The sequence below is a fragment of the Leptidea sinapis genome, chromosome 10, assembly GCF_905404315.1.
Source record: "Leptidea sinapis chromosome 10, ilLepSina1.1, whole genome shotgun sequence".
Classification (NCBI taxonomy): Eukaryota; Metazoa; Arthropoda; class Insecta; order Lepidoptera; family Pieridae; genus Leptidea; species Leptidea sinapis.
In genome coordinates this window covers 712,919-732,420 of record NC_066274.1, presented here as the reverse complement: position 1 = coordinate 732,420, position 19,502 = coordinate 712,919, and the positions used below count along the sequence as shown (strand labels likewise).

Sequence of the window (19,502 nt, the reverse complement as noted above, 5' to 3'; positions counted from 1 at the left end):
ATCGGAACGGCAAAAGTGTGCATAAAGACAATGTAAGCACACTTTTCTCCTTAGTCGTGTGTCAATCAACAAGCCTATGTAAGCTATAAAAAGTGCTTAAATAATACATTAACGACTCTAAAAAAGATGGTGTGACTTATCATCAGTAAGGTTATTTTATTTATATAAGATTAATATGCAAAAAGCGTAAGTAATTTAATATAAACGAATATTTTTTCATTAAATATGGTCCCCAAACAAGACCTGCTTGTCAAAATAGGATAGATGAAAGGACACAGTCAGACATTTTAACTGAATTTAAAAAAAGGAGGAGGGTCTCAATTCGACTGTATGTTTTTTTATGTTTGTTACCTCAGAACTTTCGTCTGGGTGAACCGATTTTGATAATTCTTTTTTTGGCAACCATGAGAAAACCATTAAAGTCTTAAATTTGCTCCAAGTATGTGCGCTACAAATTTACAAATAACTCAATGTCGCGCCAACCGATTTCGATAATTCATTTTTTATTGTAAGGGATATATCTCAACGGTAGTATGGTGATAGTTTGGTTAGGTTCTGCTTAAGGGATCCATGACAAAGTAACGGAACTCTTCAAGTCTTACGATCAACGACACTAGCCCGAATCTTTTTTAAGCTATCCGGATATTTGAGTCACCTACCGAAACGTCCTTATGGTCAAGTAATTGTCGTAGTAAAATATGATGATCAATGGAACTCCTTAACGGTCTGTTATAATATAGCAATGCGCTTGCGTTCATTGCTGCAATGCAAGATTCTAACAAGACCTAATATCTACACAAATTTAGACACATTATTAGTTAGTGTAGTTCAAATTCACTAAAAATCTTAAAATAAAAAAAAATAACAAAAAAACAACCGACTTCAAAAACACTATTCCAAAACAATAGATATAATTATTATGCACTAAAAATAATAAAAGTGATTGCTATTTTTATACAATCTAATTATTAAATCTAATTCTAGTTACGATTATTGTAATTTTTGGAGTCGGTGTAGGTTTGTAACTACATACATAGTTATAGGTGAGATGTGCTTGAGTCACACACGCGACGTGAGGAGGCGAGAGCAGGGGGCGATGGGAGGACATTGATTCAAAAATAACAATAATCGTTCCTAGAATTAGATTTATCAATTGGATTGTATAAAAATACGCAATTATTTTTAATTGGTTGTTTTTTCTTAAATTTTTTCAAAGGCCTAGTGAAAATTGATCAGCAATGTGTATTTTGTGTAATGTGAACGGCTTACAAAGAACGTGAACATACTAGTCCTATTTACACGTTTTCAAAGAAGTATCGTTACCGAGCCATAATCGATACGTATTTACATCGCAGATAGGTAAAAGCTAATATTTTATATATTATTATGATTATATTACGAGTATATCAGCTTTCCCGTACACGATATAATGAAAGAGAATTGGTGCCAGTTGGTGGCAAGAGTGAGATGTGAAGAAATTTACAAACCAAATAAGCATACTACTATTTCACCAATAAAGTATTTAAGTTTTTTGGAGTTAACCACATTTAAATTTGACAGTACAAATATATTTTGATGTCCGCTTACACTACATATACCAAAAAGTTACGCTAGAAAACATATCTAAGTCTAAAAGACTAAATTTTATTTAATTCAAGGAACCTAACATTTAAATAACCAGTTTAACTAATTATTTTATGTGAATAAAAATATTATATTTGAGTATTAGTTTTTCTCATTAAAGATTACCTTAACTAAAACCCTTTAGAACGTTACAACGTAAAGATGTAACAAATATGAACACAAGCCAATAACATACAAAATTTCCCCATTATAATTTTATTGTGATTCCCCATTGTGACTTTTGATTAAAAACGTAAGAAACCTCCGACTGATCTTGATCGGAAAATAGGGACAGACTGACGAACATAAGTCTTATAGAAACCTTCTTTTTCGTCTGGGTTTAAAAATATACCTAACTGCTACTTCACTGATGTCACTGTCCAAATCGTCTTCTAAATTCAAAATACGCTGAAACTGAAATAGTGTTTACATTGAAGCCTATTGACCAATAAAATTTAAAAAAAGGCTGGAGTAAACGCAGAAATGTACAAAGACATTAGATTCAATCAAAAGGCAGGAAATATTTTAACCTTCAGCCACTTATTTCATTTAAACCATGGTTTTCCGTGCTAAATGCAATAAGTTAGTATGTTCTTCTATCATAAGAATGCGTTTGGGTCATTGTTGCACTCCTGTTCATCTTAATAGATTAGGCATTGTATCTACTGACATGTGTGAATGTGAATCCGATAAATGTGATCTAGATCACATTTTCTTTTCATGTTCTATACGACCGCTTCTCATTCCTGAATGATCTAATATCTCCTAATGTTCCTTTCCTGTATATCCTGTCTAATTATGTATCCATGTAAATTTTATAAAATATTGTCATCTTTCATACTTCAGAATCATATTAAAGTTTAAATATTTGTAATGTTGTGTAAGTAGCAAGTATATATGTATATTTATAAAATTTTTAATATCCGTTTCAATCCTCTTTCTACTTATCTGATCCTTTCCCATGTTCCGTAACCTTTTTTAACTTAGTTTCCAAATCTTTTAGTTTACGTTATTGGCAAAAAGTATACGCTATTGCCAAAAGAAGAAAAAAAAAATATACATTATACATGTACCTAGTTTGTAGCAGTCGAAGCATATTATGGTGTCATTTGTGGCATGTGCCATATTTCGGCTTTGATTTTGTATGAGGTGCATTGTCTATATCTCGTTAGAGTAAAAGTGTTCTGTGGTCTATATGTATAGAACGTCATTGACTGGAACTGTTTATATTATATTCTTCGGCCACTGTTATTGTTATTTTTCTCCGTAATGTAATAAATGTTATAAATTTATAATGTGATATTAGTACACTTACATACATTTTAAATTATTCACGAAAACTTTAAGAAATGTATTAAAACTACCTGTCTACTTCTATTACAAAAATGGAAAACTATATTATTTTGTCCTTTATTGGGGAAGGATCATTTGGGAGAGTTTTTAGAGCAAAGCATAAGGATACAGATGCTACTGTAGCCTTAAAAGTCATCAGAAAGGTCAGTGCTACAAAGTACTTAAGTACAAAGTACTTCATATTTCTCATGAAATATACAATTTTATCTCGCCATTCAATTGCATTCCAGAAAGGGAGATCTTCTAAGGATCTCAAAGACTTAAGACAAGAATGCGATATCCAGAGGCAACTTAAGCATCCAAATATAATTCAAATGACAGATAGTTTTGACACAGAATCGGAACTGGTTATTGTAACAGAATATGCTGAAAAAGAATTACATAGCATCCTTGCTAAAGAAGGGTGCTTGGAAGAGGAGCAAGTAAAGAAAATAACATGGGACTTGGTATCTGCACTGTATTATTTACATTCACACAGAGTACTTCATAGGTATTTGTTTTATTTACTATTTAGTATCAAACTTTTTTTTATATTAATGAAGGACAAGACGAGCAGGACATTCAGCTGACAGTAATTGATATAGATTACAATGCAGTGCTACTCAGGATTCTTGAAATACCCAAATATTGTAGGTATTACAAGACTTAAAGAATCCACTTCTTACAAACTGAAGCAATAAAATGGAGTGGTTTGTTTAATCATTATGATAGACAGTAAAACATGTTCTCCTTACTAACAAGCGGTCTGGTTGCTAATGTTTGATAATACCATAAATAATGGAGTTAAGAAAAAGGTAGTCATTCACTTTTGTTTTTGGTTACAACAATAGTGATAACAGGAAAAGTTATAAAATTCATTGTGCTGAATATGATCAAGTAATGAACATATATAACATAAGTAATGAATATATAAAAATCAAATTTTCAAGTGTTAAAAATCGTTAGTAGTGTTAGTAGTGATTGTTCTTTACACATTCTTTTTAAATTTTACAGAGTACAATTTTTATTGCAGGTTTTACAATTAGAACTTCTAAATGTACTCTCGTAATTATTTAACAATACTAACACTCCAGAGTAATTGATTCTATCAGGCTTGCGAAACTCTAAGAAAAAAGTGATTCACTCGATTATATACACATACAGTCATTGACAGATTGACAGATGATGGCTATAATCTTGTAAAAAAAGGTGACAGCCAAAATCCACTACGTTATAAGCAACTCTATGCTTTCAAACTAGCCGGATTATACTTCGTGGCCAATCGCGATACTGTAATTACAAACATATGTCAAATGACTGTATGTTTCATACTAAACTAAATTTAAATTTTTACTTTGGCAGTCCCGCCTCTTATAACATAGTATTTACATCCTCTTTGGATTCAATCCCGACATTTATATACCCTCAACATCCCTCTCCTCGCCTTACACTTCACACCGCTACACTAGAGCCACTGCTCGAACACCGCCCCTCACTTCACTATACTTGTTACAATAAATTTGAAAATATTTTGTTATGGTATATGTTTGAGATTGACTCTGAAACAACTAAACCAATTACATTGAAAATACACTGAGTGTAGTTTGTCCATCTTGAGAGATAAAATAGTTTTTTGATTCATATTTATTATTATTTTGAATATTATTTTGGCTGAGTCTATTGATATGGGTACTAGACAAATAATTTATTATTATTCGTACAGAAGTCGGATGAATAATTTTATTTTAGGCTGTTGCTATTCGTCCGGCAACTGAACGAATGAATTTAATTAGTCGTCCGATTATCGGATTACAGAGAAAAAAGACATCATTGAATAAAATTTAACTGTTCTAACATAACTTAACCTAACCAATTTTAATGAATTATAGTTGATAGAGCTTTGGTCTCCAATTATAGTGCTACCATTCTTATTACATCGTAATACACAGTTTTCACGAAAAACCAAAATAAAAGTCTACCTTCCCCCATGGGGGGAAACGCCTACAATTTGGTTCTGGCACTCGCCGGCCGCAGCCGCGGCACGCTACGCTCGGCTCGTGCGTTGTTTTAACTGTTCTAACATAACCTATCCTAACCAATTTTTATAAATCATAGTGATAGAGATTTGGTCCATGTTTATAGTGCTACTAATCTTATTACAATACAAAATTTTCAAGAAAATAACGAAAAAAAAATTACAACCTCTGAACGGGTAAACACGTAAATAAAACACAGATCATACATTTGAATAGGTAATTAAAAAATCAGACAAATGTGTTATGATAATTTTTTTAATACATAAAAAAGGAATCATATAACTAAAAAACAAAACACTTTCCGACTTAGCTAGGTCATGAAATAAGTAAATAAAAATTCACAAAAATGTTGAAAAAGTTTTACGTTTTAATTAAAACAAAAATGAATAAATGTACGAATAAATATAATTTATTCATCCAGTACCCGTACAAATAGTCACTTCGTATTATTTTTGTATGAAAATTTCTACATGATTAAATTGGACATAATTTGATAGTTTTGCTGTGTAATACAGGAGCAACAAAATTATTGTTATCCTTCTTATTTATTTTGTTTTCATATTTTTACCAGTTATAAATAAAAGAGGCTTCAAAATTATGCTTAGATTTAATTGTAATAATTAATAAATTTATTTGAGAATTGCACAATGGCTTTTGAAAAATTAATAAAACTCTTTTTATTATGAACAGAACAATGTTAGTTAGATCAGCTTATGTAGGTACTTGGATGTAATTCAAAATCATAAATCTCCTAAAGTTAAACTTTACCAATTGTTTTGAATATATTCCACAACATTGTAATATAGGAGCAAGTTTTAGTTATATTTTTTACACTTTGATGTTTTAAATGATCACAAATAAATTTTTATCACACAATTTCCAGGGATCTGAAGCCACAGAATGTATTATTAGACAGTACTGGGTGTGCGAAGCTATGTGATTTTGGCTTGGCGCGTACTATGACAAATGGCACACATATCCTCACATCAATTAAAGGAACACCACTTTATATGGCACCAGAGCTGATTGATGAAAAACCTTATGATCATCAGGTAAATATTATGTTGGGAATATTAATTGCTTCTAGTTACCTTTCTAATTGGAAGCCGGATTAGATTATGGGTCTAAGTATTACTGTGTTTCGGTCCGAAGGGAGCCATAGCTAGTGAGATTACTGGGCAAATGAGATTTGATAACTTATGTCTCAAGGTGACGAGCGCAGTTGTGGTTCCGCCCAGAATTTTTGGGGTTTTCAAATATCTTGAGCGGCACTGCATTGTAATGGGCATTGTGTATCAATTACTTCAGTTAAATTATCAGCTGAACGTCCTGCTTGTCTCGTACCTTATTTTCATAAAAAAAATTGTATAAGTCAGACTCACACTTGACATGTGTATTAAAATTAAATGATATATTTAAAAATAATGTTAATTTTGTTATATTTCAGGCAGACCTCTGGTCTCTAGGATGTATTGTATACGAGTTGATGGCAGGACAGCCCCCATTTTGTACAATGTCAATTTGGCAGTTGGTTCGTATGATCAAGAATAAACCTGTGCAATGGCCAAGCTTTATCAGTGCAGATGCTCGTTCTTTTTTGCAGGTTTGTAGTACATTTGCATAGTTAAAATGTTTTTTTTTTCTATCAACTAGAGGTGTGTGCCACGCCGATGACTGCCACCGTCGATCAAGACTTGACGCTGCCTGGCCAGAAAAATCGGCGTAAACGGCGCGAATAGCGAACGATATTCGGCGGCACGGTTGCTAGCAAATTAAATGCCTTCTGCCCGTTTCACTCTCTTATGTGACCCGCGGGACGTGTTTATTAATATTTTTCATTATGATTTACGAGTAACAGTTAGATTTTAGTTTGTCAAAATGTCGTCGGAAAATAATAAACTTACTTGAATGAATACTAAAATAAATTTTCTTACTGTTAGCATATTACAATCTTCATCAAAAAGTAGTTTTTTTTTGGAAAAAAATTGGCATTATGGTTGCGTTAGATGAGAAAAAATTAATAGTAGCACTAGATCAAGTTTCTTGTACGGTTTATATAAAATTGCCAAACAGAATATTAATGAATAATTGTTATAGAGATAAGTAAAATAAAACATTTATTTCTGTAATTTGAGCTTCCTAAGTTATTTATGCTTTCAAAAACTTACCTACTACAAAGTTACATAAAAAATTATGACTGAGCTTTGATTATTTTGACTTTGATTGATATAGTTAATTAGGCCGCCATATTTAACATCGCCGTTTTGTTGCCAATTTTTACCTCACATGACTACTTTCAATTAATTTGTAAATTTAATGGTGTTGAAAACAATTACATGGTCAGGGTCATATCACAACTGACAGTGTATTATACTAAAGTTTGTTTTGTGATGCTTAACAGTTCAGGACATAGTGTAACAGTTATGGAAAGATCTAACTTCTTAATATCAAGTACTCTTTCCAATGCTTATTCAAATAATAAAATTCTGATGCCTTAACATGCAAAATATTAACTTATACTTTTCATGATTTAATACTATAAAATTGGATTAAACCTGTATTATTTAAAATTATGCTCAGATCTAAAGTGCCCAGAGTTATGTCATTAGCACATTCCTGTATTTGACTTAATAAATGTTCACATAGAGTATGTGACAAAAAAAATTGATTTGGTATCCTTACTTATTTAGTGTTACATTTATGCTATATAGTTTTGGATAATTATTTCATACTATACATTTTCAATACTTAATTATAATTCACCTTTGTTTACATAAAATGTTAAATTTATGAGTACAAGAGTTTATAATTACAATTAAATTGTACAGGTGCATGAAATTATAATGATTCTAAATTACTCAAAAGTTTCTACATTAAATAAAATTTTATTAAAATATTACCAATTTGCTAGGGATTGTTACATAAGGATCCAGTTAAGAGAATGAGTTGGCAAGAAATACTAGAACATCCTTTCGTATCTGGCCACATACTCATCCTGCCTGAAGATGTTCAGAGTGATTCACCATTTACAAAGCCACTGTCTCATAGCCAACAAGAAGCTAAAATGTTGCAGACTGAAAAAATGAGCAAAAATGTAAAGTAGGTTGTAGTTGAATTTTAAATCACCCTGCATGATATTGAAGCTTTATGCATGTTATTACATTTTGGATAATAATAAGTACCATATTATAAGTCTACTCCGGAGCCAGTTCTGGAAAACAGCCGTGCCAAGCTCTTCTGGGACCGATCTATCATCACGGACAGAACTATCATTGCTAATAAGCCTGATATTGTGTTGGTCGGTTAGAGCGTCGGGCATTTATTGTTGATATCACCGTTCCGTGTGATGATAACCTTTTGTAAGCTGAAATGGACAAATTGTCGAAGTACCTAGACTTAGCACACGAGGTTACTGACATGTTGATTCAACAATAATTGTCCCAATAGTCGTTTCCGTTAACGGTCTTATAGCAAAGAGCCTCGACCATCATCTCAAGAGGCTCTCACTTAATAACTGGATAAAGGGTCAGTTACAGAAAGCAGTTGTTTTGGGAACGGCACGCATCGTGCGGAAGTTCCTCAGTCTGTCGCCCTAACCACCGGCGGGATTGTCGTGAACCAACGCCGCGCCGGCGGGACTCTATTTTTTATATTTATGTTTGTAATATTGTTTTTTATAAATATGTTATATATATAAACGTAGAAAATAAGATGAAATCGTAATAAAGAGAATAATAATATATATATATCAGAGATTATCACGTATATAGTCACTCATCACGATATCTCTGGAACCATTAGAGCTAAAGACTTGAGATTTGGTAGGAATATTCTTTTCACCGAGTAGAGGTCAGCTAAGAACGGATTTTACGAAATTCCACCCGCAAGAGTTTTTTTTATTATGAACAGAACAAAGTCTGTCGGGTCAGCTAGTATATTATATAAATAAAAATATTTAATAATTTGCTGAACTCACTTTTACACAAACAAAATCTCATTTGATACTAAATGCATGAAAAATAATATAAATATTTTTTGGGGAGTGTCAGTGTATATGTATATACACTATTACTTCTAATATCCGCGACTTCGTCTGCGTACAAACAAATCTGAGTAAACTTTAATGAAATAAAGATATCGTAATACATAATTTTAAAATGTTTAAGGAATAAAACCTTAGAACACTTATTTGAAATCTATCCAGTAGTTTATCCGTGATGAGCGCACAAATGAAAACCTCTTATCATTTTTATTTATACAAGTAGATATATTTATATCTATTATATATATATATTTATATCTATTTATATTATATATACCTACTTAATAATTATAACTGATAAACCCCATCCACAATAGTTATTTAATATAACATATACATTATCACAGTTTCAGTCTAAATTTCAAAATAATGTTCTATTGTGGTAAGCTATTTTTCTAGAAAACGAGTTCAACAACTTGTTTCTTTCTAAATTCAACAAAATTCAAGCCTGAATACCGTCTAGAAAAATGTTTCTAAAGTATCTATGTATTTCTTTTAAAAATGCAGTATTTAAGCGCTTATAAATTTTTATTAACAAATTAATATGAAAAAAACATAGAACTATTTAGTTTGTCGGTAATAAGATAAAAAAAATAATGCTAGCTTTAGCTAAGTAAACGAAGACCTACAAACCAAAACAAATTAAATTAATTAATCATAAATCAAAATTTTAAGGGTCAAATCAGGAGCTGAACAGAAATTAGAATCAAGAGAGCATGACTTGAGAAATATGCGAGGTGTAATGCAAGCAATGGAATGTGTGCCCATGTCGGATGATGATAGTGTACGAGCTACAAGCGCTTTCAGTGTCCGTGATAGCCTCAAAACCGATGACGAAGATCAAATGCAGCCGATAACAGCAGCAAATGCAAAATTACTCCGACATGAGTTCAAAATCATGAATAATTCTAATCTGGTTGTGTGCAATCTCGAGAGAAATATGGCACAATTAAAGGTTGTCAACTCTCAACATTTAAAAATGCATAAGATTGATGAAGAAAAGCACGATAAAGACATAAAACTAGCTGAGGACAAGAAGCCTGCACCTAACGAAGAGGTTGAAGATGTGAAACAAAAACCAAAATCTGGAAGTACTGCATCACATAGCTTAGAAAATCCAAAAAGCACATCTAAATGTAATGATGATGTTAGTGCAGGACTGAGTAAAAGTGTTCCACCTTCATACAAACAAAAACTGCTGCAGTTTTCCAAGGATAAATTAAGATTTGGAAGTGCTGGAAACCGATTGACTAGGAGTATTAAAAGATCATTTCATTTTAGTAGAAGCTTAGACAAAAATAAGACTGACACAGGGAGACGTATTAGTGAGCCTACAATAGAAACAACGAATATCTTAGAAACAGAAGTATTAAAATATTCTAAGGAGGACCAAGACAAGGATATTGAAAAATGTGAAGTAATTGAAGAGATTACAAATGATAATGAAGTAGCTGATAATGATGTTATGAAAATTGAAGAAAAAGATGAAGGTATATTATTTTATTGATTTTTTTTTAATTTACGCGAGTGTTACACATTTAAATAAAACACTTTTTGGAGGATTAAAACTCGTATAATTGTAACTGTGTTTTTTCCTTAGATCATTTATATGTCTGGACGATTATCTAAGAATTTTACTTTAGATTTTTGCGTAAAAGTTACATTTATATTATTATTTTAGTTAACTCGGCGTTTCGAGACTTTGACAGTTCACGTTTTCAGGGGGTTTTTTATTTTTATTATTACTAATTTTCGTACAACTAAAACGTTCACCTTACTAACATCACACTAACTGCTATAATTTTAAACATATAGTTTGATTATTTATATATTTTGATTTTCATACAACATTTCTGCCAGCATAATTATACGTAATAAATAAGTCGGTTTCGGCGCAGTTGGCATCAATATGGAGGATATTTTCAAGAAGGTGTAAGTAGAAATCATATTTTGACTGAAAAATATTTTTATATAAAGTGAAACTTCCAAGCCGCCGCTGATGTCACTGGCTCTTTAGTTCGGTCGTGTCGAATCATCGACGATCAAGTCATTTACGTTCGGCTCGATTCATTCCTGTTGCATAGAGATGTATTTCTAAATTTCTAGGCATTCTACAACCGTGCGTTCTAAGATTCTTGCGTTTGAATTCCTTGATTCTTGCCTAGCACAGTCGCTTTGTGGAACCTTTCCGACTTACTTCTTCAAAAGAATAAAATATATTTAAAAAGCAAATGTGTGCTTAGTAGGTACATATTTCAAAGTGCTTGCCGCGTATAATAAGGGACGAGATGAGAAGAACGTTCAGCTGATGCAGTGCCACTCAGGATTCTTGAAAAATCCAAGAATTCTGAGCGGCCCTACAATTATTGCGCTCGTCACCTTGAGACAAGATGTTAAGTCTTATTTCAAACTACTGGGTAGTTTCACCAGCCTTCTTAAACTTGTGCTCAGTGAGTCCTGGTATATTGTCTTGTATTTTAGTTTAAAATTGAATATCAAGTCCTATGAAAGTACTTCTAACCCTATCTAACATATTACACGGCACGTACATTCTATCTCCTCGAATTAAATGAATTCAAGGTCCCTGAGTATTGAAGTCTAGATGGGCTCTAACTCGTATTAGTTTGGGGAAAAGTATTTCAAAACAGAGTGATAGCAGCAAAAATAGACGTGAACACGTGCTTCCCCTAGGTGATAATTTAATAAACAAAGTATTCAATGAAGTTTTTATTTGCAGTGAAAGAGCCATCGTCAATAGAGCTTGAGGAATGGGCAGCATTTCTTAACTCTAATATAACTGAAGTTATAGACGGTGACGTTGAATCTCTTACGCAGCCGAATATGGTATTTATTACTTGTTTCATTTTATCCAAGTTAAATAAATTTCAAAGTAAAATTATGTATGCAATGATAATGTCAATATTATAAGCCAACGTAAATAACACATGATTCGTAAGTATGGGTATGATTGTTCAACTCTCGGGTTATGGCGCTATCTACAGGATCTACTTTACAACTGATAACCTTTTACCAGTAAGAGGCTCCTTTACACAGGAAGCCGGCTAGATTATGGGTACCACAGCGGTGCCTATTTCTGCCGTAATGCACTAATGTGTAAACATTAATGTGTTTTGGGCCTGAAGGGCGCCGTAGCTAGTGAAATTACTGGGCAAATGAGACTTAACTTAACTTAACTTAAATGTTTGTGTTCTTCAAGAATCCTGAGCGGCACTGCATAGTAATGGGTAGGGCGTATCAATTATTATCAGCTGAACGTCCTGCTCGTCTCGTCCCTTTTTTTCATAAAAAAACCCGCTCAACCCCTATAATTGCATATAAGGAAATTGAGTTTTTCAAATCTTCACAGCGTCCATAAATTTTGGTGTAAGTTTAAACAAATGGCCAATAAAGTATATGCCACACATAATGTATAGTGAATGCATTCTATAATTAAGAATAGAAAGTTGAATTAATGCTTGAACTTATCAGTTTTGATTTCAAAATATTAATAAATGCAACGACATATTCATCAATTTTCGTCATATCGAACCATATAAGTTCTGGTAAGAATATTTCTATTAAGACATTCAAATTATATGAGTTGGCCTTGTATGGCACCTTGTCATTAAGGGCTTTTACAACGCGGCACATTACTCAATAACAAAAAGGAGTGGTAAAGAAGATTCACCAATTTCACTTTTAAAAAAAAATGTACTTCGTTGCCCGCTAATTCAAATGCAATATCACCTTCGTCTCAGTGCCCACAAATTGCCCCTGGAAGAAAGAAATCACCAAATTCGTCCCCTCCATTCTCTTGGTGAATAATTTAGTAATTTCAAATGTACCGCTATTGCCCTATTGTAGACTATGTCACCACCAAATAATATTGATCCTACATATAAAAAATAATAATATAGTCTATATAATATTATCATAAATAAATCTATATTAAGTCTTTGATATGTTACTCTATGTTCAATCTCAAGAAAGTATATTATAATCACGGAGTTGTAAAAAAAGATGGACTCCGCGGCGTGATATTAGCAAGTGAAGCACCTTTATGCTAGTGTTTGTGCGATTACGGGGTATACCAGTTACACAATTTTTTCTCCCATAGATAATCATATATCCACAAATACTTTTATCTATTTTAAATATTTGATCTGTCATAGACGATGGCAAATCTCATAGTGGCGACCGGTCGGCTTGTATTAGTGTAATTGTATGCGTGGGGCTATGTATTTAAGGACTCACTGTTATGTAAGGTGACACGGAGTCCTTATTTTTTACTCGTCCCTGATTATAATAGGTGTTTTTGAAATAATAGTTGTATTTTATTGTTCCTTACCATCTACTGTTAATTTTCGGGTAATCGTAAATCGGCCTTAGCTGAGTCTTATGCCAATCCGTTGATATCTATTAATGACGTTTAATGTTTCACCAGGTTAGTATGGTGGTAGGAGTTGTGGAAAGTGCTGCTCGCGGTGCGAAGGGCGCCAGGGTGTGCGGCGCTGTTGCCGCTCTGCTCGCTTTGCCGTCCCTCTCGCACTCGCTTCCAAGACACACGTTGCTGTGTATACAGGATGTATGAAATTATAATAATGATTATTTATTAAAATTTACAATATTTTTTTTCCAAATAAATTTATTATTCGATTTTTATAATATTTGCCACCGCACAACTGTCATTCAATATTTTTACCCACTTGTTTTGTTGTCAAATTTTGAAGCAATATTATTTTCTTAGTTGTGCTGTTTGTGAATTTTAACTTATGAAACATTTTTAAAATGAAAATTATGTGATATCACACTGGGTTCTCACAAATGTGACCAGCTATGATATGGATAGTGGATGGAGGCTTCAAAAATCACGAAGTTTTCATTTCTTAGCGAAGGGAAAGTACACAACACAACCTTATTATTATATAGCCTGTACAAACTCTGCTATATTATTATAACAGTTTTGATCATTAATAAATAGTTTATATTAATTTAACGTTTTACTTTTCAGGTCTATCTCGAAGCGAAAGTTGTTTACAACTTCGTCGCAGCAATCAACACAATCATGAAGAATATTAAGAATATTGATGACATTGACAAGGAAAGGTAAATAATATATTTCTTTATGATTGTAAGGATCTTTGGGGAAGGCCTTTGTCCAGCAGTGGACGTGTTTCAGCTGAAATGATGATCATGAATTATATTTTTATTAATAATAATTCGCATCTCACCGTCGATATGTATAATCAGATTTTCCAAAAATATTGTGACGTTTGGATCCGCTGGTAATTCAATATTTTTGGGTAGTCAAAACAATATATACAGTATTGTCTGCATACCTATGAAATAAATAAAAATATAAGTTATACTAGTCCACAGAACTATCGCAAAATTAATTATATAATTAAAAACTTTAAATTGAAAAAGTGAAATTTTCAAACAAAATAAATATTCAAATAAATGTAGTAAAATTTTACAGTCTATATAGACAACTTACCTTGACCCCGGAACGATGTGCGAAGGCGGCAAGTTGTCGGCTTTACCTTTGATTCGTTTGATAATTTGCGACGTAATTTAAATTCACTATGTTCATTTATACGAACACTTTTATATTTCGGGATACCTATCTGAACTGAACTTTAAATTGAATATTGTGCATTAGAATAATAATGGAAAAGTAAATTTTCAAATTTTCTAAATGTCCACCACATTCTTGATAAATACACAAGTTACATCACCGTACAATGTTGTCCCTAAAAATAAATGTCAAATTCACAGTAATAATAATAATAACAACTAACTTAAAAACACAATTTACACATACACAAAGTCAAGTACCTAGTTAATAAGTGTCTATTTCACTAATTGCATTTATTAATTTTACTAGCTAAAAGTTAAATTATTAAATACAATTACTTTTTATTTACTACGCTAGTTAGCTAAAACTTCAATTAATAAGTACAATTAGTTTTTCATAGTCAATCGTTTGAGGCAATCGCGCAAAAAGTATGGAATCACTGCGAAATACAAATTAATCTATTTGCCCAGAAGACTCGCGATAAACTAAAGTGGTGCTCAGTGCTCACTTAAAATAACGAAAAAAATAATTCCTTAATAGGGTTCCTCACAATTATAGTTTATCGATACTTTTTTATACTTATTTAGCAACCATCACCAAATACCTAAACATGGCTAGTTTTTTTGTGTTTTTCGAATATCTTAATAATTTTAACAAATTATTTATTAGATAAATTTTTTTTATTAGTTTTCAAAGAACTTTCTCCCACGTACAACCTAGCAGGCTGTGGAATGAATAATGTCAAAAAAAGTATGTACAAATTTCTAAAGCAATTCTCATTTCTCCATAAAAAATCCTGAGTATCAAACGGGCAAGTTGGTACGATTTTTAACAATTAGATTGCTTTGTATTACGTAAGATGTAAGGCACACCTACCCTACAATTCTATTTTATCGATACTTTTCTACACATACACCAACAAGATAAACTAGCCTACAAACTATAACAATTATTAATAAATTAATGAATGGGTAAATTTTGAAAAAAAAGGAATTATTTTCGTAAGTTCAACTTACAAAACCACTGTTTTCTGAGTTATTTCTTGAGCAGCAAATAGGTAAGTTGGTACGATTTTTTATAGGTTCCTTTCGAATTACGTTGTTACGTAATAAATCGTTATTGTTAAGTTCTTCCCTATTCACAATAATTATCTCTCAACTCCTTTATAATTTATAAAAACAAAATCACGAAGCTGTTTAGTTTTAAATACCTAGGGTGTAGTGTATTTTTACAACAATCATTACAGAACAATTTTAAAATAAACTTAAATAATTTATTGTGTATCGATTACAACTCCCTTTAAAGAAAGCTAATTATCGGTAGAAGATATCTTTACACTACCCCGCCCGTACGAATTTCGAGCTTGCTTTGAATCGCACCGCCCGCGACCGACAAAGAGACACCGCCGGCACGTGTACGCTGCCAAAGAAAACCGCCACTGGCGGCAAGGCCGTCTTATGACACTATTGAAATATTCAAGTTCATTGAACCCTTGACCCAGTTAACTAATACTCACAGTACGTATAAATTTGTGCAAAATGAAAAGTCTACATTTTGACAAAACCAAAACGGATTTCGTTAATTTTTGGTATATCGTCAGCAAATATGCTAACAAGTATGTACCTACATTTATTTCATAGAAGTTTGTTCCATACTATATATACCGTCTAAAACCTCCCTTATGCAAATAGCTAAGATAGCATTTCGGCGAAAACGGACGCGGCCAAGTGGGCCTAAAACACGGTTTACGGCCGCGAAGAGTCACACTCGTGACTTAAAATTATTAGTAAAATACTGGACCGAATGGGGAATAGCTTGATTAAAAACTAATAGGATATATCTAATTTACACGTGTATGTATGTTTATGTATTACTTGCTTATATTTGTGTATGTATTAGTATGTAAGACAGCGACAGTCGGACCGTCACACAATGATCGACCGCCCCTACGTCCGTCTGTCGACTGTCTGTGTTTGTATGTGTACCTGTAGTTTGTGTATTGTGTATGTAAGTGTATTGCGTAGGTAACCTACTATATATATGTGATATATTATTCCCTGGCAGCCTCCAGGGAGTGAGCCGCATGGTGGAGGTGTCCGCGTGGTTGTGCGTACGGTCGTGCCGCGCGGTGCGGCAGCTGGCGACGTCGCTGGCGACGCACCGCGCGTGCGGCACCTTCACGAGGCTGCTGTCTATGTGTGAGTGTGGCATTACACGTTACTCATTGGTTTGTGAAAATAAGAGGCGAGACGAGCAGGACGTTCAGCTGATGGTTATTGATACGCCCTGCCCTTTACAATGCAGTGCCGCTCAGGATTATTGAAAAACCCAAAAATTCTGAGCGGCACTACAACCGCGCTCGTCACCTTGAGACATAAGTTGTCAAGTCTCATTTGCCCAGTAATTTCACTAGCTACGGCGCCCTTTAGACCGAAACACAGTAATGCTTACTCATTACTGCTTCACGGCAGAAATAGGCGCCGTTGTGGTACCCATATACCCATAATCTAGCCTCCCACTGGTTCACTCCAACTTAAATCATCATTATTATACATATTATTTGACGACCCCTATGGTTAGTGACCCTGCCTATTGAGCTAGAAGTCCTGGGTTCGAATCCCGGTAGGTGCAATCATTTATATGATGAATATGAATGTTTGTTTCCGAGTCATGGATGTTTATATGTATTTATTTATGTTTCAGTAAGTATATTGTATTAATATGCATAGTACAGACTATGCCTAGTTTGGGGCAAGATAATTTGTGTAAGAGTGTGTCAATATTATGTTGCAGCCATTTGGTCAAACCAATCAATTGATAAGCTGCCCGATATTAAATCCTAACAGTTATTGTCATAATCAATTTGTTGATTATGATACCGCATTATCATGTCTTTTTGCTTAGTATTATTTATACAACTTTAACTGTCGTTTAACAGCAGTTTTCAGAAACGTATCTTTAGTTACTATCTAGATTGCTATCACCGTTAAATGACAAGATCTTATCAATCCATAGTTATGTCCAATATCGTTATATTATTAATTATAGTCCAATGCTATCTGTTGATATTATTTGTCATTATTGAAATGTAAGTAACCGTAAAAGGATAGATTAGTCTACCTCTAGTAAGTTAAACTAAGGATAGATCGGTAATTGAAAACGGCCGTAAGAGCGTCTGCAATCACTAAACTTTTGAAAAAATCATTCACAGATTCTACAACGCCTCGGATAGTGCTGAACATTGTTGGCCTGCTCATAACCATATTGCAAGATCTGCCTGAACATTCCGATGTTGTGGAAAGAATATTGTTTGATGACAAACAGTTCCACTTCATGAAACTTCTAGAACAAACTAGTGACGCTCTCAAAATGAGAGTCTGTATACTAATAAGTCTCTTATGTACGTATTCGTGTACTGCGTTTTCTGCGGCGATGGAGTCAAGATGGAGCAAGAGAGACAGCAGTATTCTAGAAGCGTTACACACGCATTGCAACGTCACTTTGAATAGAGCCGCCCGGCTTGCGAGTAAAGAACTAAACAGTATGCCATTTTACGTCAATTGATTAAGATACGAGACTTAAGATCTTATGTCTCAAGGTGACGAGCGCAATTGTAGTGCCGCTCAGGAATTTAGGGTTTTTCAAGAATCTTGTGTGGCACTGTATTGTTAGAGGGCGTATCAATTACCATCAGTTAAACATCCTGCTCGTCTCGTCCCTTATTATCATAAAAAAAACAGCTTGCTTACAAAGGGTAGTGACAAATTCAAAACGTGTAAACTTGATAAAGCTCCTAAAAATATGAAGGATGGCTCATTCGATGCGGAATAACGCGAAGTCTAGAAAAAAGTAAAGTTTGTTTTAGATGTTTAAAATTGCAGTTGTTATTAACAAATTGATTTAGTAAAAAATTTAGTAATGAATTCATCGAGTAATCGTTCTGCCGTCATAGGTATTATACATTGTACATAATATACCTAAATTAAATTGAAGTTTCGTATCATAAAAATAATAGCTATTTACTTAGCTAAATGCACATAAATTGTTGCTATAATAATTAAATACTTAACTTTTTTTAAATTGTTTTTATTTTATTCCTATTCGGGACTCACCGTTAGTAGCTAATCGATACCTATAGCTTAAGTTATTCTATTTAAAATAAATTCATAATAAGATGGCTTATAAATTAACATCCACCTGTACAATGTATTTTAAAATGGTCTTTAATTAGATATCATCGCACTCAGATCGTGATTGTGAAGCGCTTAATTCATATATTTTATAGTAATTTAAGTTATAAGAATAATTCACACAGATTAAATTGCGGGAAAAGACCCGCGACCTCTCGCGTTCCGTGCGAGTGCTCTTCCACTGAGCAAATCGAGTGACGTAAAGTTCATAAATCTTGATAGGTCTTCGTTCAACTCTCAGGTTGTGGCCTCAGTGGAAAAGCGCTCTGAGGAACGTACCGCGAGAGGTCGCGGGTCCCGCATCGTTCATAAATTTTGTTTTTAAATTTAATTTGCGTAATTACTCCCAGAAGTGAGGGTTATCACTTTAAAAATTACAAATTATTAAGAATCATTGAACTAATTTTATATAACATAATTTAGTGAAATAAGTGCCATGTTCCCTTGAAATGATTATATTTTTACACATATTATAAAACATTGTTTCATTTAATTCTTGTATTGTTCTTAGTCAGTCAACATTGAGGTATATTCGAATAAAAGACAAGACAGGGATCTTTTTTTAATGTCCATGTTTTTTAAGGAAATATGTGATCAGACGAGCATAAAAGATAGTGAAAAGAAGAAAGTGATACGCTCTGCAAATAGTTAATAACTTAAGTTATAACTTATTATCTAAGGTCGGGATAGTATCTTTCTGT

The 19,502-nt window shown here is 33.0% G+C and overlaps 1 protein-coding gene across 1 annotated transcript; it reads left to right on the top strand.

Moving 5' to 3' along the window:
- Nucleotides 1-2,762: 2,762 nt before the first annotated feature.
- Nucleotides 2,763-19,279, top strand: LOC126966483 (serine/threonine-protein kinase fused). The gene is made up of 11 exons (XM_050810560.1): nt 2,763-3,119; nt 3,207-3,466; nt 5,875-6,043; nt 6,439-6,594; nt 7,903-8,090; nt 9,709-10,523; nt 11,771-11,877; nt 13,478-13,618; nt 14,045-14,139; nt 16,676-16,809; nt 17,823-19,279. The coding sequence occupies exons 1-11, from the start codon at nt 3,009-3,011 to the stop codon at nt 18,173-18,175; spliced, it is 2,529 nt and encodes an 842-aa protein (XP_050666517.1). The 5' UTR covers nt 2,763-3,008; the 3' UTR covers nt 18,176-19,279.
- The last annotated feature ends 223 nt before the right edge of the window (nt 19,280-19,502 follow it).

Coding starts and splice junctions, on each gene's coding strand:
- LOC126966483 (XM_050810560.1), top strand. CDS start 3,009: ATGGAAAACTATATTATTTTGTCCTTTATTGGGGAAGGATCATTTGGG. Junction 3,120..3,206: donor CCTTAAAAGTCATCAGAAAG/GTCAGTGCTACA, acceptor ATTGCATTCCAG/AAAGGGAGATCTTCTAAGGA. Junction 13,619..14,044: donor CGTTGCTGTGTATACAGGAT/GTATGAAATTAT, acceptor TTTACTTTTCAG/GTCTATCTCGAAGCGAAAGT.